At 36.3% G+C, this 22746-nt stretch overlaps 2 protein-coding genes across 6 annotated transcripts in view; one reads left to right on the top strand and one right to left on the bottom strand.

Annotated features, from left to right (window-relative positions):
• Window positions 1–224: 224 nt before the first annotated feature.
• On the top strand, window positions 225–7442 carry LOC139696229 (actin-binding Rho-activating protein-like). Of its 3 annotated transcripts, XR_011702602.1 has the most exons (6): window positions 225–302; window positions 3194–3381; window positions 4534–4684; window positions 5289–5381; window positions 5486–5831; window positions 6989–7442. XR_011702602.1 is itself a non-coding variant. In XM_071594902.1 (5 exons), exons 1-5 carry the CDS (start codon window positions 273–275, stop codon window positions 5573–5575), a joined length of 552 nt encoding a protein of 183 aa, XP_071451003.1. In that variant the 5' UTR covers window positions 225–272; the 3' UTR covers window positions 5576–6207. The 3 variants fall into 3 exon arrangements, 2 of the variants coding, with proteins under 2 accessions (XP_071451003.1, XP_071451004.1); XM_071594902.1 differs by lacking the exon at window positions 6989–7442 and having other exon boundaries at window positions 5486–6207; XM_071594903.1 differs by lacking the exons at window positions 225–302; window positions 6989–7442 and adding an exon at window positions 1629–1660 and having other exon boundaries at window positions 5486–6207.
• A 505-nt stretch (window positions 7443–7947) lies between these two features.
• LOC139696228 (EEF1A lysine methyltransferase 2) overlaps window positions 7948–22746 on the bottom strand; it is a 33952-nt gene continuing 19153 nt past the window's right edge. The window contains exons 6-8 of one of the 3 annotated variants that reach the window (XR_011702601.1): window positions 22013–22102; window positions 8938–8997; window positions 7948–8738 (exon numbers count right to left, since the gene is read on the bottom strand). Coding sequence is in view for 2 of the 3 variants with exons in the window: in XM_071594900.1 (XP_071451001.1) it covers window positions 8686–8738 (53 nt within the window). In the remaining variant the exon portion in view is untranslated. The remainder of the gene's footprint in view (window positions 8739–8937; window positions 8998–22012; window positions 22103–22746) is intronic. The other 2 variants (XM_071594901.1, XM_071594900.1) reach the window with 2 other exon arrangements.

Raw genomic sequence — 22746 nt, 5'->3', positions numbered from 1 at the left:
GTCATTGCACTCGGCATTCGGAGCTGAAACAACTTTCATTGAACGCACTCTGATTGATGATCTGGTTACCGAACCGTAAAAACTTTTTGGACGGGAGCCGTTTTCATTAGCACGGGAACACCAATTATGCTTGTAATCTGCAGCGGGGATCTTTATGCGACACGCCTCACGTTTTACGGTGAAGATTTCCCGCCTAATTTTAGCTCGCACGGAGAAAATAGAACGACTGGCAGTTTACCCAGAACGCTTCTTCAGTTGAATCCGGATTTGAGATGGAGAAAGACGCAGTTGCTGATCTGCTGGTGAGTAATAAATGTGCTTCAAAATTCTTTTGACTAACTATTCAATGGTTATCATAATTATATATAAATTAGCGGCAACCATGATCCATAAAAATTCCAAGTAACACAAATAATCAGGCTTGCTGTGACTTCCCCGTCCGAATAGAGCAAATAAAGCCAGTGCGTGGGCATTTACCTTCAGGCGCTCATGTTGTTCGCTCCAGTGATTTACCAGGTCAAGTTCTCTTGCCAGTAGTCGCAACATGCTGGGTACTTGCTGAACGTATCTTCTTAAACACCCCCAACTTCCCTGTACCATCAAAGTGTTTTTTATCTGGCAGAAGGATCAGCATACTACGTATTGAGCAAAGTAATTATTGTATTGTTGAAGGCAAATAAACGAGTAGAGTTTGGTGAGAGCCTTAGCTACCAGCAATATATTTCGGAGGGCAATTCAACATCTCCTCTTTTATTGTTGGACTCGTTCAAGGTTTCATTCTATTACTTTTAAATTTTAAATTGTGAATTGCGGCAAGAAGGAACGAAATAAGAGCTCTTTTTCTTACAACTATTTATAGTTATTATGTTTCTACAACTCTGTTATATCAACGGGACTGCGAAAGGAGTGCTGCACCAGATGACTCCTCGGCTACCTAATGATTCCTCTCACTAAAAATAGTTTCTCAGTGTACTTTATCACGACAGATTGCCATATTTTGCGGGAAAGGAATTTCTAAAGAGAAGTATGCAGCCAAAGTGTGAAAAGCTTATTGAAGAGGAGGAGGATAACTTATGCGCCTTGGATAAATGAATTATTTACCCATTCATTCAATATGCATCACTCATTCTGGTGCCTAACGGAAAAGAAAAACTCGTTAAAGTTACACCAGTGCGCAATAGAAAATTCGAACTAAGTAATCACGACGAAATATGACTTGATAGTAGGAAGACGACTTCAATGACAGCTAGCAGTAATTTTTCGGGTAATTACGGAAAATTACTCTCATGTTTAGACACTTGCATGCCTCTCGAAAATCTGCTATCTTTAATGAAAAAGGGTCTTACGCTCTTAAATAAAATGTTCGGCAAGTAGGTACCTAAAGTTAATGTTTTTTGGCATTACCTACCAACTTAATATCGACTCCATTGCTGCAATCCGACTAAAGACCCCACATTGTTCCTGGCGTTAAGTGTCACCATCCTCTTCTATTGTGTCATCTCATTGTTTACCTATGAATACGAGGAAATAGAAAATTATCTTGGCTAGCATTTGTCAGTAGTTTGTTTTTTTTAGCGCAGCTTTCATGGTGCATTCGGGATGTTGGACGTCTTGCTTTTATTTCCGCTTCTAGCTCTCATACGGCGTCGGAATGTGATTCGTAAGTATAATTGTATCACTGTGCACGATGCATTGATCACAACAGATTTTAAATGACACTCGACGAAAAAGCACCTTATAGTTCGGCTCACTGTAGACAAACCTTTTTATCTTTATGCGCACATTGTGGTGGTCTTTTGTTTACATAGAGATGGATGCCAACAGAAAAAAGGAGCGCACTCGCATAATAAACAAGCGATCATATTTAACCTGATGATTTTTTTACTGACAGGCGCTCTCTCCCCTCGCGTAACTTACATGACCTTGTTGATGTGAGGAGATCTTAGCAAAGCTCTTTTTGTCCTTCAAAAATATCTTATTCCAAGTTTAATTGGGATGGTGCCTAGCGAAATTTTTATGCACCAAAGAAGATGCAGATGTTCTTTGACCCACCGACATTCCATGCACTTCAAGATGAAATATTGGGTAAAATCATCAACCAAAACATGCTCTTGCTTAATAATTAATGAAGAGTTATCGGTTATTTATCCCGGATGGATTTATTCAAAACGTAATTCATCATAAAATATACACCACGTCAATTGATTCCTGCCATAATTCTATATATCACTAAAATATGCTTATTCAAATGTAATTAATCTGCTTCCTGAATCACTGGTTCATCTTTTGATGGTTAAGTATTATTACAATATGTTCATCCATCTATTCCACTAGGAATACTCATTTTGCCCAAATGATTCCGTAGTAGTGACCAAAGAATGTAACTTTTGGACACTTAAGTGGTTGAGGACTACAGGCATCTTAAATTTTCAAATTTTTGGTGAAGTTAAAATAAAATGACAGCCCCAAAGAAAAACATTTATGATTAAGAATTAGTTTTATGAGTGGACAATAACAAAGGTATTCAAAATGGGATTCTTTTCTCCTGAAATTCACATAACATCCATAAATATTATGTGAACAGTTCATAAAAGTGACAGCAAGTGGCAGTTTGAAATATGCTTTTGAAAAACATTCTTTCTGTGAGAAAAAAAAATTTTCATACTATCCAAAGATAAGATTAAAATAAGTTTCAAATAGATTTTTCACTTATTTCAAAACAAATTTCTGCTAAAAAACTTCCTGTTGCAAAGTTATTAGTACATCTGTTGTCATGTATGTACTATTCACAGGCATTTATGAAAATTTTGTTTTTCTAGAATAATATAATTTATTTCTCTATGATTGACATGAGTACAATGAGTGCATGGCCCAACATTTTCACTCCCACTGTCCTATATTTGGGGAGGGAGGGGCAAGAGCACTATTCAGTATAAAATTGAAATTGTTAAACTTTGACAATAATGAAATTTTGATGAGACTTTTAGAATAACACTCCTGGTTCTGCAAAAGGACATTTGGGATGACATAAACAGCAAGGGAAGATTGTGCCTTACAGGGTGAATTATGAATATTTTATTATAAATGATTCAGGCTGTCTGTTGTTTGCGACATGCAGCTTTGTAAACACAGCATTCTTAAAAGTACTATGCATTTGGTGTTAGAATTGATTTCATCAATCTGGAATTTGCAGAAGGATCCATTGGATAAGCGATATTGCCATGGCCTTTCGGACAAAGTGAAGATGTTTCAGACCAAGGCTGAAACTCATAAACAATCTCAAGAAAAGAATCCCTTCTCAGCACAATGGCTGCAAAAAGATCGCAAAGGAGCTGGGCAAACAGGTTTTGCTCCCAAGAAAGGTGACCCCGAGTATGGAAGGTGAATAGAAAGTTTGTATTAGTAAAAGATGGGTCAATAATAGATATCATGTGTCAAAGGTGCCATAAAATATTGTTAAATGTTACAGGATAGATATATTCATGTGTAATGAATTTTTCTATCACTAAGTTATCAACCCAAGGGTGGATTTGATAGGTCAAGGTTGAGTTTGCCGAATACCAAACCCATGGCATGTCAAATCATACATCATTGTTTTGGGGGGCTGGCTCCTCTACATGTGCAGCTTTCTATATAAGGAGAAGTAATTTTAATGCCTCAAATCCCTGCTCAGCATCTATTAAAGCTATTTTCTTGTATCATTCAAATAGATAAATGTGTAATATCATTTCCAGGACCCTTTGGAAACATGCAAATTGCAATATAATAATTATAGTAAATTATACAAAAATAACTCTCTTAAAACATAGCAAAAATCATTGATATTCTTAAGATCACAAGCAGATTGAGATGAATTCTTGGGCAAACTAGGGCCACCTACGGCAGCAAAATGCAATATTTGCATGCCATAAATTTAGTTCAGTGGGCATTTTCATCTCTCTTCCCCACTTGGATGACAAATTGTCAGGGGCACCTGGCACCTTATGTCTTGGGTCAGGGGCTAAAAAATATAAGAAATTATATATATCTGGCTCATGGCAGTGGAGGCTAAAGTTTCATGCACTCTTGTAAATTTGCCCTAAATAAATCCACTGATAAAGCTTGGTAAAACAATCCAGGAAGTGAACTAGAAAAAGAACAATACATAATTAAAAATTATATAAAAGGTATAACAATAAATTGCTTAAAGAACCTGAGCATTGTTCAATTTCACATAAGCTACATCATGAGATAGTGAAGTAAAATAGAGTTAATAGTACGGGATGATGAATTAACATGGGAAATTTAAATACTAGCACATCAGATAATAAAGTCTATATTATTTAACACTAAATACGGCTACGATTGATTGTTTTATTGAAAAACTATGATAACTATTTTATCGATAAAAATCAGATACATAGTAGCATGGTGGACTTCGTTGATTCTAATTATGTGTATGTAGTATGATAATGCTCCCCAATAGAGATATGAAAACATTTGATGAAAGTGTCCTGTTCATAATATTGATCGAGAATTTTGAATTTTTTTCAGACCTCCTTCTGGATCCAAAACAGAATTCAGAGGACTCAAAGCACATTCCCATGTTACTAAGGAAATGCTAGAGTTATGTGAAATCATCCACGAGAATGCCGAATATTCTGATGGAGAACTAGATGGGATAACATTTGGAGAACTTTTCAAGGTATGTAATTGCTATTCTACCTACCATTTCCAATAATGTTTATTTTCATAAGCATGTACCTCTCAGAAACTACCTAGACCAATGTAACACTGGCAGAAATGAAAAAATAACAAAATGTTCAACGAATCTTACCTGGTCTTAAGACAACCAAGTATGATGGATCATACACACTTGTAAAATTAGTTATAGTCAGATATTCAAATTTAATATTTATCTTATGACTATGTTAATGGTGTGCCAGCAATACTTGTCCTTTTTTAATCAAAGACAAAAATGTATATTTGTTATCAATAATGAAAAATAACTTGTTTTTCTGAAGATATTTAAATGCTATTGATATCTTAAGATCAATTTAAAAGAGTACTTTTAATTGTCCTTAATGAACTTGTTTTTCTGAAGATATTTAAATGTTATTGATATCTTAAGATAAATTTAAAAGAGGACTTTTAGATTGTCCTTAATACATCGCTAAAAAAAGTTTTCAGGATATATGTGCCATCAACATCATGTTGTCCAAGACTCACTCAGTTTTTCTAAGCCCTCAAATGTAATTCCAAAGGCAAGAGCTTTATTACTATACTTGAATATATGAATTCTATTTCAGATATATACAAACATATCCAACAAAGTTGTTGGCATCCTATTGAGAGGGCGAAAGCACCAGTTCCTTCATTTTGAAGGGGAGACACTTTTTCAGGTTGGTCATCTAGTAAAAATATACAGAAATATTAAGTGAATATTTTAAAATTAATATGAAACTGATCAATATTTTTCTTTGGTTTGCCGGGGAACTGTATTTAGCGAAGAGATGATGACAAAATTATCTTCCTACTGAAGCCCATCGATGAAATAAGAGCTATATTTCATAGCAATAAAGAAGATGAAGACTAAGAAGTTGTGCTATAACATTTAAAAATGTTAAAAGGTTGATTTTATGAATGTTTCATTCGTTAAATGAATGAGGAACTACCATGGGACAAAAAGTAAACAAGAAAATGAAAAGACTGATGGGAACTCAAACTACCTTTATAAAACTTGATGAAAAAAAATGAAGTTCCTATATGGTGATTTAAACTTGCATAATCATGAAAGCCAAAAGGGCATTCCTATTTTGCAAAAAGCATAGGAGTATAACAGAATAACTGAGGTAAATATAATGAACTAGTTCAAAATGAATATGAGAGGTACCTACAAACTATGATAAGTTAAAAAGTGAAAAAGCCTACTTATTGAGCAATACTTTGACTTAAATTTGGTATTATTTAAGTGTTAATTAAGATAAGGATATGTGATTTTAATTATTATTAACAATTATAATATTATCTACCATGGTGATTTGATAGTATGTATCTTTATGAAGAACATTTTAATTAGACATAAATAATATTAATTTTACTGCTGACAAACAGACAATAAAACTTGGGTGAAAATCACATGGTGTGAAGAAAATATTGGTGCACGGAAATAATTTAATCAATTCACATTCCTCTGTGATTTTGAAACTCACTCAAATATTTCAACCATTCCATTTTTATTAATGAATGTAGTTTTGAGCGCAAAGAATTTCATCGTTAATAATTTGACTGGTATTTGTAGTTTGTCTCATTTGAAGCTTGGTGTGATGTCACTTAAATGACCACCTATTATTTACTTGACTTAACATACCTACCACGCATTAGGTTCTGAAAAAAATATCAACAAAATCTATCACACAACATAAGAACACAAAAATTCCTGATTACCCATAGATGCCTACAGGGAACGGGCAAAAAAAATCAAAATTCATATTTGTTTAGCTAGTATGGTGCAGTTTTTATGTTGAGAATTGAATTGATTCATTAATTCATATTCATATTTTATGTAGCAATCAAAAGGTTCAACAAAAATACCAGCCAGAAAAACTTTTTAATATCACAAACAAAAATATTAGCTTTTGAAATTCTGCATTCATTGTATAGTCAGATGCTACCACATTGAGTTGTCAACAAATTCAACTTCATAGTAACATGGCTGATGAGGATAGGTAGGCATGAGTGATGCAGATTCTATATATTTAATATGTGGCCAATCTATGATATTTCCACAAGTAATTAATTAAGTTAACAAGGTATGATTTATTTGGTCTCCCAAAGTATACCTAACTTTGTATTACACAATAGATTCTGTGTGACATATGGCAAGAGGTTTGCTCCACATTGTATATATTTTATTGATATTGGTATGTAAATTTAGTTTGGGATAGAGATTAAATGAAAATAAATCATAAGAAGGTTCCTCAACTTATCAAGTTAAATTAATTAACAGGGTTGACTCTTTAAAAAGCATAGGATTTACATCTTCAAAGGCTTGAACAAGAAAAGTCAGTGAAGACAGAAGGGTCAAGAAACGAAGAGAACCCAGTGTTACAACTATTGGCTAATAAGGAAATAAAGAACAAGCTGTAATTGGTGATGGATATTGTTTATAGTATATTTGCAAGAAACCTGAGCAAAAACAATAATTAAGCTCCTAGTGGGCTGTTTTCTTTGTATATCCATTAATAAATACTTGTATTTTTTATTTCAAAATATGAAAATTGTAGCATTCATATGAAGTTTTTTTCCTGCGTAAATTAGTGACTTTTTTCTGGCACAGGATAAGACAGTAAGTTAAAAACAGGTGAAAATGTACAAATGACATTTTAAATTTGTTTTAACTATGGTGGCATTTTTAAACAAATGGAAGAAAAAATGGCATATTAATTTTGATAAAATGTACATAATGATTAAATAAATAATATCTTCTCTCCTGTAAAATTTATGTGAGTCAACCTTCTTGAAATAACCATTTGAACTGTTCTACAGTTGGAGTCAAGTCACACACAATGCCCGCATAATTAAATACCTTTCCTGGAAAAGCATGTATTTATTCACATCTATCATGGCACACTCCATGTTGTGGTACTCATGGCATCTGCCTCACTCTTCCTAAGGCTGGCCCTGAGTAGACGGGGAAATCATTAGAATTCCATTTATTTTAATGAGGCAAAATGGTCATGTAAATTTCATCTGTGAATATAATAGCAAACCTCAGGGGTACATATCATGAACCATATGGTAGAAATGTTTCCTCTCTTCTTTTGCTAGCCAGCCAGATCTGACTTGGTGAGGATTCTGAATTCACGAGCGTCTTAATTAGAAGCATCACAGAATCCATATTTTTCATTTATTCAGATCAAATGTACTAACATTTCAATCAAAACTACTACTTTTGCAGATAGCTGCCCAAAATTGCATATTTATTTTGAATGACTTCCATATAGATATCCTGATTTTTCTCAAATTTTTCTGAGATGAAATACCATAATTAAATCTGAGGCTGGGGTAAAATTACACTCTTGGGAAATAAGAGTGGATTGAGGAAATGGATGATGAAGATTAATGAAGAAGTTTTGATTGTGTTTTATCTCCTCCCTCTATCTCCCAATGGTGCTCATGGTTAGGACCTCAGAATTGTACCTTTTGTAAGACTTCATCCCTCTCCCGTCAGCCATCCTTTTTGCCTCTTCTCCAATTGGAAATCCCACAACTGAGATATCTCTTTGCACCATTGATAAAATGCATAGAACACTTGGCAAGGAGTTAATCTTATGGCGTAGGCTCACTAAAGGGATTGACATCGACAATATCACTCCCCATTTTTTCGATGACCAACATCTCCAATGGGAGAAGGAGTATTAGGTAAAACATAAAACCTCATTATTTCTCACCCTTAAGTCCCAAGTTCATTTGTTTTGAATAGACATCCTCTACCAAGAACCTTCACATGGGGGGTCAACCAATTTCAAACATTAGCAACATTTCCTTTCAATGAAGAAGTCACCTGATGACCCATTTAAGGTCCATTAATAAAATGCCATAAACAGTTTTATGTAGGGCATAGTATATCACCATATATATAATTGTATCATGGTGTTTTATCAAAGACAGCACACTTCTTTGCTGCTGCCTTTTCGTTACTACCTAATTCTTCATACAATAGTCCACATTTTTCTTCTTCCTGAGAGGCTCTGCTTCTGTAAAAAAAAAACTTCCTAAATACTAGTTTGCCATAATTGCTGCATAACATTTCTATGGGGGCATAGATTGCGGGAGTAAGGTCAAAGTGGTATTAACCCTAATACAAAAAAATATACATGTTGAAAATAAGCACGTAAATAAATAAGCAATGCATAAAAATCATTTTTGTCTGACATCCCTCCCTCCATTACTTACTCCATGATTTGATTCCTCAGTAATATCATATTGTTTTTGTCAAGGCTCATTTGTCCTGTGCTTGATGTGGAGGGAAAAAACGACGCCATTAGTAAAAAGTCATTAATGAATCTGGAACATACTACAGATTTTTCACTGAAACGTCATTAACATGTTAAAGTCGCATTTATTCCAAATTGATTGAGAGGGATCCCGATTCTCGGAAAACATAACTTAGCTGCTATGGCATTTCAAAATATGGTGGAACCTCTTAATGCGGCATCCACGGAACCAAGTATGAGTAGGATTTTTTAAATCCAAATTATTTGAAGAGTTGCATATTGCATACATGTTCAGGGGGCAGAGTATGCATGGTGAGGTTATATTGTTCAATGAACAGCGTAGAAGTATATGTCTATAAAGTACACATAAAAGGTATAAGTATGGCATGCACTTCAACAGTTGAAAATTAAAGTTAAAAATAAGTACAGAGCAAAGCCAAGGATTACTTCAAGAACAAGATTGGTGGTATGGGCTACAGTTGACTTTACATTCCATCTGAATTATATAATAAATAGATTATAACAAATACTTAATAATAATTAAGTGTATGCAATAAGATAATTGTAAGCTTAAAGGAGAGCTACAACCCTCCGGAATAAACAATTATATATGACCCTGTATTGATACATAGTAACGGAAACAGCTTCCCAAAGGATTTTGAACAGGGATATGGGTATGTGGTTGAACTATGAGTGCAAGACATCTTAGAATTTATCCACAAAACATCACTCCATAAATATGCTAAACATTCAAGAATGCATGATGCAAGAGTGCATGATAGGTAAATATGTGCATGAGTTTGAAAAAGTAGTACCCGAATGCATTAAATACAACTACTACATATGTAAAACTTGTTGTTTCAGGTGTAAGTTTATGGAATTTGTATAATATATTGAAATGGAATAAAATTATTGACTTTGTAATTCCACACACTTTATACAGAATACATACTACCTATACATACTAATATAGCCACTATGGTACAGAAACGGCTTAAGTTAATCCCCAATCCTTTAAAATAGTGTCTTAAATTCTATGACAGCCAATTTTTAAATTTACAGAGACGAAAGTAGAAGCAGTAGCTTTATTTATCCGTAGGCAAAATACATTTACATGAAGTCGTCAAAGCCACAGAATGTACTCCTTGGTAAAGCTTCCAATCAAAGCGGCTACATGACTACCAGTAAATAGTGAATGCATATGTTGGGGGAGACATGTTGAGTGGGGGTTGCAGACTCTTTTCTTGCCCCAACTGCGGTTTCCTAGGATGCCCTAATATCATCTAGAAAACCACAGCTTGAGGGTTGTTGAGTGTCTTGCGGTATAACACAATTTCAGCCCAAGGCTCTCCGGTCAGCAGTCTACCAGATGGGCAACGTTATTTCCATGAAATTCAATTAGATTGAATGTAAGAAACGTGAAAATAAAACTTGTTGTGGTTTGATGCTACAATTTCAATCAAATACGACTGCCCCTCTCCAAAAATTTTCAACGCTAAGCGTGGATGCGGCACGTTCCGTTGATCGATGAAAAACACCTACTGGACGTGCGAAATGCGTTTAACTGGGTTCCGTTTCGTCACCCTCGTTCCTTGCACCTCCAATTTCGCCTGCGAATCTTCGAATGGGATCCGTAAATCAAGTGAGACTCACAAGCCGAATCCTGCCTAGAATCGTAATGGGAAAACAACTCTCCAGTACGAGGCTCGAATAGGAGACTTGCTGCCTAAGCGTCGTACTTCTGATATGCCCAATAGTCTCTATTTTCCCTCTACGAGGTAAATACTGCACAAATTGAATATATTCATGAGTCGTCGATTGGTTGACATACTCGTACGCATAAAGATAAACCATTTCTTAAACAGCCTTAAACTTACGTTTTACCCAAATTAATTCGCAACGTCATGATGAATACTCTCTCCCAAGGACCACGAATTAGATATGGTGGCGCGCTCGGTTGGCCTTTGGATCTATATTAGCAGGGGCAATGATAATTGCTCCTGGGAGGATAACCCATGTCAGATATGGTGAAGATTCGGAGCCAGACTTAAGGTAGTCCACGCAGTTTGTTCTTCAGTGAGGTGGCTGCAAAGGCTTTTTTAAGCCTGGCGGGGCGGTCATTCAAGCGATGGTATCACATTAAAAACAATGAGGACGAATGAAGAAACCCACCTCAATTGTATTTTCCGCGACACTACGGACGGTAACAAAGACATGATGAATCCTAAAAACTACGTGACTTCGAACCCATAGGAGGGAGTCATGCCCGGCAGCTGAAGGGACAGCAGTGTCTCCGCGGTCTTCACCCGAAATCTTGCAGAACCGAGCTGAAAGCATAGGAAAAGACGACTCATTGTCAGAAGAGAGCCATAACTATTAGAATTGGAACATAGAATGTTATGACGAAACCCGGGGTAGGAGAGCTAGAAAATATCAAGAGAGAGAAATGAAGGAAGTAAGGATAAACATGCCAGGTTTGTGTGAGATGAGGTGGAGAGAGGCAATTACTGGGGGTGGGGCAGGTTGGGAGGCAATTAATGTGGAATGGCCGTAGTGGTCAAGATCTACATTAATTGAATAATTTAAATATTTACGCGTATATTGCGACTTCAAATTAGGAAAAACTTAATTTTTGATGTTGCATGCCTGACGTGTAATCATCCCCGACCACACCCTAGCGATTACTTTCAGTCTACCGTGATAAATAGTATTGAATAGGGAACTGTCCCCTATTCAGAAGGATAGTGAGCAAAGAGGAGGTGATTCTGTTGGTAGAGATAAAAGCAGACTCGACCACGGTTGATCCAGCTGCACATGCCGTCAAGTAGTCAGTAGTAGAAATAAGTAAACCGTTTTGCGATCGATCGCATCAAAGCCTACTCGTAAAGTATACTTCTCGTGCGCAAAAAAATGGCTACGCGAAGAATAATTTAGTTTTAGTGGAGGGGAACTTGTGACGCCATTGCAGTAAAAAAAAACATTAGTATCAGAATGCCTTAGTATGCTTCCTGGGTTTTGAGAAGGGCTTCCACCGAGTAGTGTAATTAAAGTTGATCAAATTATCTTGGATTATAGAAATAGACCCGAGAGATACGATGAATTATCTGAAACCCGCATATGAATCGGACAAAGCAAGCAACGATAACTAAGGGAAAATAAGGATGACAGTGATAGCCAGAGGGGGGAGACAGGTACATTTTTAACTTACGTCGGTACATTTTTAACTTACTTACATATATGCTGAGGATATTTTAAGGGTGGTATGAGAAAGGCTTGGACTTGGAATAAAAGCGTACGGGAAGATTATTGAGATAGGCTTGGAGATGATCAAGCAATAATCAGACAGCCAAGGGATTGCAGTTATTGTTGATTGTTTTACAGGGAATGCAAGAGGTATGGGGGGATCGAGATGGTGAGGTGGCCATCGGATTGGCTTCCCACCCAGAGGGCACGGGTTCAAATCCCGACGGTGTTGAATTTTTTCATCTGTTTCTTGATCCCTACTTGAGGTACTTTGTGGAAGGCACTTTGAGTGAGTACACCGCCCATCGGATGGGACGTTAAGCTGCGGACCCCTTGGCGCCTTTCGTAAAGAGTAGGCTAATGCCGACGCCGGGTTTCTCTCCACCCTTCATCCTTTCCTGTCCATCCCCTATGACCTCAGCTGTCGGTCCTCTCCCCTCGAAACTACTACTGCAAGAGTTACGGGGTGAAGAATAACTACAAGAAAGCAAAAGTAATGACGTTCTCGAAAAGTAGCAAAGGCAAGTTTGAAAAAAAATCAGGAGGGAATGAAGGAGAGCAAGTGGAGCAGTTCATTAATTCTGGCAGGAATTTTATTTTAAAGGAAAATAGTCAAAGCAGTGGGAACATTAAAAAATAATTGAGTTGGCCAAAAGATGCACTTCCACTTACTTCTTACAAGAAACAATTATAGGAGCACTAAGTTCGTAGGTTAAGAAAAGATTAGTGAAAATAACATAAGCTAGATAGAAAGGAAGACTACAGACGAAATTTGAAATACGTAGGGAGATGAGTTACTTGGGAAATCTGAAAAAGTAAATAAAGAGGGCGAAGGAAATATCGAGGAAGCACAATGTTGAAGGCCGTAATAGAGGGATGCCAAGTTAGCGGGAGGAAGAGAATATATTTCTGAGACAGTACAAAGGGGATCGAGATGGTGCGGGGGCTCACGTACTGGCTTCCCACCCTGAGGGCGCGGGTTCAAATCCCGGCGGTGTTGAATATTTTTCAGAGGTATCTCGATCCCTACTTGAGGTGCTTTGTGGAGGGCACTTTGGGTGAGTACGCCGTCCGTCGGATGGGACGTTAAGCCGCGGACCCCTTGGCGCCTTTCGTAAAGAGTAGGCTAATGCCGACGCCGGGTTTCTCTCCACCCTTCATCCTTTCCTGTCCATCCCCTATGGCGCAAATGACCTCAGCTGTCGGTCGCCTCCCCTCAAAACTACTACTACTACGACAGTACAAAGGTAAGTAGAAAGCGCAGATAACTACAATAGAAAACAATGTGGACATTACAAGATGAGGTTCTCGCGATACAAAGAATATAATAATTAATAGGAACGGGGGCTCACTGGCTACCAAAAACATAATTCCATCAAGTCCATATGCCAAATAATTAGTGTGGGGGTTTAGGTGTATCGTTCATCCGTCCGACGGCCAACCGGGAAATTTCCGATATACCATCGGGCCAGTCCTCTCCCGGTTAGGGACCTTCCTTAATCTAACAGGCAGAATAATTTGTGAGCATAATGATGAATACATTTTTTACTCATGCCATACTACAAGTATGTTCTATAAAATTAATAAAATATTTCTAAAATGTTGGCTTTGGTTTGTACATACACATTCACGGTAGGATATCCAATCGGCCCAACGTCAATCAAATCTACCGCATGTTTTATCGTGTTAAACTGCCAAGGACGCGAGAGATACGAATTTAAGACAGGTCCGAGCCCGGCGGAGACGCGTTCGCTCAACGGGCATTGTTTGGATTTGGTCAGGTCATCTCACATCGGGTGCTTGGGACGAGGCAAGCTCGTAGGAATTGGGAAGAACCCATTCCTTAAACAGCGAGACTGGAGGTCGACTTTCACGCTTAAGAGTATTTTCTGCTAAAAGTTGAATAATAGGCCTTACTGAAACACTTCATGCATAATCCTAATCCGAACGCAAGTACTTCATTTGTCGGAGCCATCAATCTTGTCTATCAGATAACTTAGTGGCAGTAATCCGATTAATCAACGAACCCGATAGCCCACAACGAGATAAGGCAAAAGGGAAGAGAAAAGAGGGAGATAAGGCGCTTGGAGAAACGATTTCTATCACGGATCTGCAATGGCATCCGACTGAGGTTTTTTTTACCAATTCTGTATCAAGATTTTCACGCGCGTGTACTCCGGGAAGGACAACACGACCAGAAGCAAAGAGATTAGTCAACTAAGGTGATACGGAGCCGTTAAAAGTGCCCTCCCTAATTGCAGTTCACAAACGAAGAGTGCGTGGAGAACAAGCTCTATAAAAGGTAGTATAAACTCTAATATTTAGAATAGTCATTTCCAAAATATTGTAAGAGTAATGGAAATTAGATAAAAACGATTTCAATCAGTTTTCAGAAAATTTCGAAAAATTTTCCCTTAATACAAAAAATCACAGTAATGTGCACTTTCAGTGAAGTGATTTCTTCCTTGAGTGGGAAGTGTCTAAATATTTTACACATCCCCTTGGGAGCTGGTTATATGGCACATGACATTGCTGTGGTCAAATTGATCACACCACGATTTGAACTTTTAGCAATCGAATTTGTGTGATGGAACTCCGATCCATTAAAGAGCTTTTTCTCAGTCAATAATACAGCTTGATAACAAAATATCGGATACTTCAATTACATTTTTGGATGACGATAACATAGGCTATGTCAAACTGCTGGCTTTTATTGTGAATTTTTGCTAGGAGCTGTCCACTGGTAAAGGTAGTAAAAATACAAAGCACAATCACTAACCTCAGCTCCACTCAAACACCTTGCATTCGAATAAATCAATCCTTCCACCACAGATACTCCTTTCTGCTTTCCTTCAATTCATACAATATGTCTATCCTTTTCATTATTATTATTACAGCAATAACTTTGTTACCGAACATTTTTCCCTCTTGTCATGTTGTGCAAAGCACCCAATTTTCATTTATCAATTTTTTCCATCCATCTTCCCTCCTCTTTTCTAACATGCCTAGCAATTGTCCCTTCATTTTTCTTTTTAATCCATTTCACATTTTTTTTATCCTCCTTCACATCCACGACTTAAAAGACCCCAATCAATTCTTGCCATCTAACTTCAAAGACCAATTTTACAGAGCCTGCAAATCTATACTATCCTGTAAAGTTAAAAAATGTCACTAATCTATTCTTTAAACCCTTACTCAAGGTTTCCGTCATTGAAACATTAACAGAATTTGAATGACTTGCCTATCTTATCAGTCTACTCTTATCTTCTGCAATACACTCATTTATTATACCCAATTTTCTGTTGGATGCCTTCACAAATTCAGGAAGGAAACGATTATGTCCTGGCTGTACACACTATATTTCCTTTTTTCAGTGACCACATTACTGCCATGGCAGCACACACACCTCTTTACATTGTGAAACCAAACCAAACAATTACATGCCTTCTTCTCCATCTTTTTGTTAATGATCACAAGGATCACCTTAGATGCTTACAAAATCAAACTTATTGTCCTAAAATGATAATAATACTTTACTCATTTTGAAAAATGGTAAAACCATATTGTGGTCGATATAAATATATAAAATATAAGTCTTAAATTTTAGCTTAAAGTTTAAATAAGTTGGAGACTAAATATATAAAAATAAGTTCTTAAATGTGATGACGATTGTCACTAAAGAATTCATCAAATGAGTAAAGTGGGCGAGCAAGTAACCAGGTTTATAACCTATTCTTGAAACTCTGGATACAGTCCAATTTCAACAGATTAGGTAGATACATCCTGTATTTTCATATTATGAAATATGTTTTAAGTTGAAGACAATCTACAATAAGTAGTATTTAGATTCACTTTACCTCTTTTGGTGTAGTTATGGATGTGAGATCTTTTGGTAAGTTTCTAGATTAACTTTCACATGAATCAGAGCCTTAAAGATACATAAACTATACACAGTCATGATTCTATACCTAATAAAAAAAGGTAGAAAGGAATCCTGGTGGTATGTTAGCAAGAGAGCGGATAGCTCTCTTTTGTAGTAACAAAATTTATTCAGCATGTGGGGAATGACCCCATAACTCAGCACCATAATTCAAATGACATTGCAAGACGGCACTAGACGTCATTTCAAATAAGCCTCTTTGTCATGCAGGCCTCTACTGGTTTTGTAAGAGTGGTAGTAATTAAGTAAATCATTTCCAAGAGCTAATAACTCCTCAGGATAACTGAGATTATTTTTAGTTTTAGTGGGCATAGAGTTTAGTATTATTTCAGGAAAGTAATGTTCAAAAATGTCTAGGAAATTACCCAAACAACTTTTAAAAAAGTTTGCTCTACAGAGTCAGTGCAAATACCATGCCAATTGATACAAGATAGAAGCAGTTTGAAACTCTCAACCTTCTATTGCTATAGGCCTAATGATTAAGGTTTTACCTCTATTTTTAGAATATCTTTGAAGTTATTTGACTCTTAAAAGTGAAGTTTATTCCTTGATGGCCAGATATAGGATAGTCAATAACAGTTATATTATACAGTTCAGGACCACAATTGGCAATTACATTATCTAGACAGGCTACAGATAGTCTTTGCATACTGCTGATTTTATCTCTACTGAGATGGGAACTATTCCTGACTTGTTGAAGCTTTATAGCCAAATTTCTCCCTCATTGAGACTATATATTAAGCCATAAAAACTCTTCCTTCACAGAGATTTTAAAAGTACCCATTACCACCGCCTTGTTGAATTTCATTTCCTTGAATACCTTATCTATCTTACAATTACTTAAGCTATCCTCAATAACATGACATTCTCTGTATGCCTAAATGAGACAATCTAATATTTTTCATCAAAAAGCAGCTCCTCTATGAATTATTTCCATTTTTACTGATATAGTTATTACACGTTTTAAAAGTTCAAAAAGTAAACCTATTTTTGGTATTTTGAATTACCAAATATTGCATATATATGGGTTTCCAGTCATTCTACACCTCTTGTGGCACTTGTCACAGAAAATTGTATCTATAATGAATAATGTGCACTCATTAATTAATACTGGGACTGAATCCTGTCAGGCATCAAGATGGTGCGGTGGCTATTGTACTGGCTTCCCACCCAGAGGGCCCGGGTTCAAATCCTGACAGTGTTGAATATTTTTCAGCAGTCTCCCGATCCCTACTTAAGGTGCTTTGTGGAGGGCACTTTGAGTGAGTACACTGGCCGTCGGATGGGACGTTAAGCTGCAGACCCCTTGGTGCCTTTCGTTAAGAGCAGGCTAATGCCGATGCTGGGTTTCTCTCCACCCTTCATCCTTTCCTGTCCATCCCCTATGGCGCAAATGACCTCAGCTGTCGGTCACCTCCCCTAAATACTACTACTGAATCCTGTCAAATTAAACTTTTAATGCATTATTTCTTACAGGCCTGAGCACCTTTATAATGGGCGCAGTAAATGAAAGCAGACCTGTAAGAATGCAGGCATGGATGACATTGGCAATCATTTTCATTCTGAGTACACTAGTGGTCTCAACATATGGATTACGTAAGATTTTTAAAAATAATTCTTGTAAGGAGACTTATGTTTATGTCCCTTTGAGAGCTTGTACTTAGACAGAAGACAAATGAGCTCCAAATAATGTTTTAACCTTGATTCATGTACCTCTGTAGCCATAAATACAATGGAAAGTAATGATAATGTTGAACATGGCAGTGTGATGTAAAATGAACATTGCAAAGGTTCTGAAAAATTATAATCACATTTTAAATGAATGAAATTGCCACAAAGTACATACTTGCTCCGTGACACATTGGATATTATAAATTATAGTATGCACAATAGGCCTTCCCACCTCAACATCATATTAACCATCTTTAGTCATAATTTCAAAATGTATATATAAACTATCAAAGGTAATGAGGGTGGACATTAGGTCTACACAAACTGATAATGGACCACTTACAGGAACCTGAATAGAAGAACTCCATGGTAAAGAACTTAGGTGAACAAGATTACACATTGAAAGAGAATATGACGTAGATGAAGATAGCTTAGGTCCAGACATACTTGACAATGAGATAGATAGGGCATTAAGGGAGATGAAATCAAATAAGGCCGTAAGGGTACACAACATTCTGCGGAACTACTAAAAGGTCAAGGAAAATGTGGGAGGAAGAGATTATATGGACTGATTCATAGCATCTATGAGGAAGTAATCTAGTTGGAAGACTTTGTGAGATGAGTGTTAGTTCCCATTCCGAAAAGGTAAAGGCTGCATCATGTGAGGACTACAGAACAGTAAGTTTGATTACCCACGCAGCTAAAGTCATTCTTGGGATCAGCAACAAAAGGGTAAAGAGTAGGCTGCTGCTCAGCGTATATGTGGAGAAAATGATTAAGGAGGCATGGGAAGAACAGGAGGTAGGAATGAAAGTTGGAGGGCAATTCTTAAAATCAGTTATGTTTGCTGATGACTAAGCTCTAGTTCAACTATCAGTCAAGGGGTTGCAAGCATTGATGAGTGAATTGGAAAATCATTGCAATAGGTATGGGATGAGAATCAATACATATACAACAAAGATTATGTGATTTTCCAGAAAAAGAAATGCTAAGCTCATCATTAAAAAAGGGGGGAAAAATTAGAGCAGGTGGAAGTTTATGCATCTCGGAAGTGTTTTGGAACAAAATGGTCAAAGTCGCTGGGATGTAAGGAGAAAAATTGCACTAGGCAAAGAGGCTTTCACAAGGAGAGGGAATCGATGACAGGGACGTTGAGTAAGAATGTTAAGAAAAGGCTTGTCAAAACTTTGATATGAAGTGTCGTTATGTATGACGTGGAAACAAGGTTACTGAAGCAGGAGGATAGACGTGGATTGGAGGCTTTTGAAATGTGGGTATGGAGAAGGTGAAATGGACCAAAAGAAAACAAATGAGGAAGTACTAGGTATGGTGGGCATGGAGAGGGGATTGTTTGGAGAAATCATAGGGAGGCAGAAAAAATGAAGGGTATATTGATCAACAGTCGGATTCTGAAAACTGTGATAAAGGGGAGAATATTAGACAAATGAGGAAAAGGTAGGAATATCACAGGGATTTGAGATGGGGTGAGAAAGGAAGTATACAGATGAAGAGGGACTTGTAGAGTAGAATGTTGGGTTGTGCTTTGTTCGGAGAAACAAAATATTTACTTAGTAGTTATGTCCATCCAAAACCTAACTCAAATGGTTGATGACCTAATAATAATTATTTATAAAAGGAAAAAGGATAGGAACACATTTAAAGACAAACACAGGAATGGTGGAGAAGGTGGAATAGATCAGATTATAAGTTCAAAAATGTTTCCTTAACCAGGAGTCAAACCTCGGATCTTCGACTCGATGAGCCAATATTCTAAACCATTTCAGCTATTGAGGAAACTTAAATTACACAGATATATGCGGAGGGGGGGGGGGTTATTAAGCCAACTACCCCGATTCTTTGGATGGCTTTAAGGAGCTATTTTATCCACTTAAGTGGAAAAAATATATCCAAAACCACTAAAATGACTGGGAATGTTAAATATTCTAAGGCATATTCCTAAAGGGGCAGAAGACAAAGGAATGTTTGAACAATCATAAATGGAAGATAGTAAAGCAAAAATTACTCCCATGCCCAAAACTGAGCTAGAGAATGAACATTGAACACTCACATGAACACATGCAAACTTTACAGGGAATTACATATTGGAACCACATATGGGATACATCCATCATGAAGGCAGAGAGCCCTGTTCTTTAACTTGCATCACCTGTGGTTACCCAGAAATATCTGGAACCCGACAAATTCACAAGGCTTGGTGAAGCTGAAGCAGTCAAGATTCACCCAGATTTGAGCAAAGGTCCTATGCCAGTAGTCAAACGCTCTATCCTCTAGGGCCCCATGCCTTTTATTTGACTAGCACACTTGAATGATGATTAATATCAGTCTAATGCTCTGTTTCTACCAGTACACACAATTACATTGAGGAATTTTATTGTAAAGAGGTTTTTATGCATGTGCCCTTTTGAAAAAACCTATTCAAGAATTGATCAAAATTTTAAGAAACCAAATCATTAGCAACTAAAAAATGTACAATAATGTAAGTCTTAAGATTTATAACTTTTATGTTTTGTCTTGATACATGCTAAGATTTTTCTTATTTTGTCTGTTCTATTAGAAGGATCTCTTGGACAGAAATGCAGATTATTCGGCAAATGTGACAATCCCTTAGCTATATGTTTAAATGACACATGTACCTGCAATGATACCTTTACAACTGACATGAAAGAACTGAAATGCAAGGCCAGTAAGTACTTCATTATGTACCTTTATTAGTTGACATTTAACAAACATCAACTTATGAATTAGAAATGGATATTGCAGATGGTCATCATCAATTTTAGATCACTGTGCCACATGATTAACTATTTTCGTTTATATTTACCAAACAGAGCTAAAAATACTTTCAGTACTAAAACTACGATTGTCTAGGAGTATTTAGTGGCAACTCAGTGAGCATGACTGGCCAAATATTTAACACACAGATTCTCTTAACAATAGCTTAGAATAATTCTGCTCATCACACCATTAGTCTACGAGCCTAGCCTCGTATATCTTCCACTTTGATTTCTGATGGTCTGTGTTTAATACAAAAAGGAGTATGCAAAGAAAGGTTTATCCTGCGGAAATCCAAAATCAATCTTTTTTTCCCCTATTTATATTGAAATCAAGAATTACATCAGAGTGTCAAAACTGTGATATCTAGGGGTGACTACCATTCACCATTAATTGAGCATCCAGTCTTACAATATGATGCACTTTCTATAATGATAAATTTCTATTTGTGCAGAAGTCAGAAAAATACAAAAATTGATGGTAATTTATGTTTCACTACATTTTACTTATAATATGAATAAATAATAGGGCATTGATGTTAGTTTTCAAATAGCGCAATAAAAATCTAATGGGCTACCAAATTTTTGGTGAAGATCTAGATTATAGAGTGAGCCTGGGTGATCTGTTGTGTATAAAATAGCATGGCCATTAAACCTTTTTTAAATGAATTAATTTAACGAATAAAATACTTAGAAGTAACGTTCCCTTACACATCCATAAGCATTTTCATAAGACAAATTAATCTTTTCAAGGCCTAAACAGCTACTGCACAGTTTATGACATTGGAGGTGGATGCACTGTTCCGAATGCCATCTGTAAAGCAATTGGTTACACGAAGCGCTGCTTGTGTAAGATGAACCACATATATGATAACATAACCATGGAATGCATAGAAAAAGGTATAATATAATCTCTTGCATATTCTATGAACCTCTACATATAAATAAGAGGAGGGGGTTTTTATAACAGAAGCCTTCAATTATGTAATTGAAATGAATAACAAGTTTTCATGAATAGTCTGTAGTATCCAGGCAGATGACAACACTGTCTCATGATTAAAACATTGGGGAATTAGAACTTTAATTTGGTTGTGGTTCTAAAATGTTTTAGACAAAATTGTACACTTATCTCTAAACATGTGGGAGTCTTGTCTCTTTTACTCAGGTGTTCTCTCCCATTCCTATTAACTCTTGAAGTTTTTCTTCCGATAACTTTTCATTTAATTAGTGGATCTTGGGTCAATATGAAGGACAGTATCCGATTAATTTTGAATTATAATTATACATTTAAATGTACTGAACAATAATCAGCAAATCTAAATCAATAACCAATGAACTTCTCCCGCCTTTTTTACTGCTCACAACTCCATTCAATTATTATCTCTTACCTCTTTCCTCAACAATGTTGTTACCCTCCTCACTTATCTCCACCTATCTCACACTATGACGGATATAAAAATTATGCAGGTACACCTTACCTGAAAATGACGTCAGGTTGAGATGAAATGAAGCATTTTCTAGTATAAATGGATACATAGTTAATTTTACAAAATGTTTATAATTTACCCAAGTGACAAAATCTGTTGATCAAGAGGATCTCCTTTAAAATTTATTTGAATCTTTAATTTAAACTTAATCAAATGTAAAATAATTACTATACATTCAAAGTGTGGTCTAATAATGGAAAATTATGTCCATAATGCCTTTTAGTTCACAAATTAAATGACTGACAGATCAGAGGTGGCCTAATAGTAGAGACTCCAACTATGATCCTAAAGGTCAAACCCCAGGGACAGCAAAATATCTTTCATAAACCTTTTTGTTCGATTTGAAACAAAATTGTTTTATAACTTTTACAGAAAAAGGAAAACAATGAAATAGTTCCAACAGCCCAACCACATGGCACAATGGGTAAAAGGAAGGATTTTCACCCTTAATGATTATTGAACTTAAAATTAAACCACTTGGCTTTTCCACATAGAAAATATTTTTATTTACTACTTAGGTTTCGTTATGGTATAACATCATCAGGTAAAAATACAAGTCAAACACAGTATATATAGCTCTGGACAGAGGGGAAGAGGAAGGAATCCTCTTTTGGGAGGATTCTTTGTACTTTTAA

The sequence above is a fragment of the Hetaerina americana genome, unplaced genomic scaffold, assembly GCF_022747635.1.
Source record: "Hetaerina americana unplaced genomic scaffold, ioHetAmer1.1.p SCAF_7, whole genome shotgun sequence".
NCBI classification, from domain to species: domain Eukaryota; kingdom Metazoa; phylum Arthropoda; class Insecta; order Odonata; family Calopterygidae; genus Hetaerina; species Hetaerina americana.
Note: the sequence above shows the minus strand (reverse complement) of the source record. Positions and strands in the feature narration are given on the sequence as shown.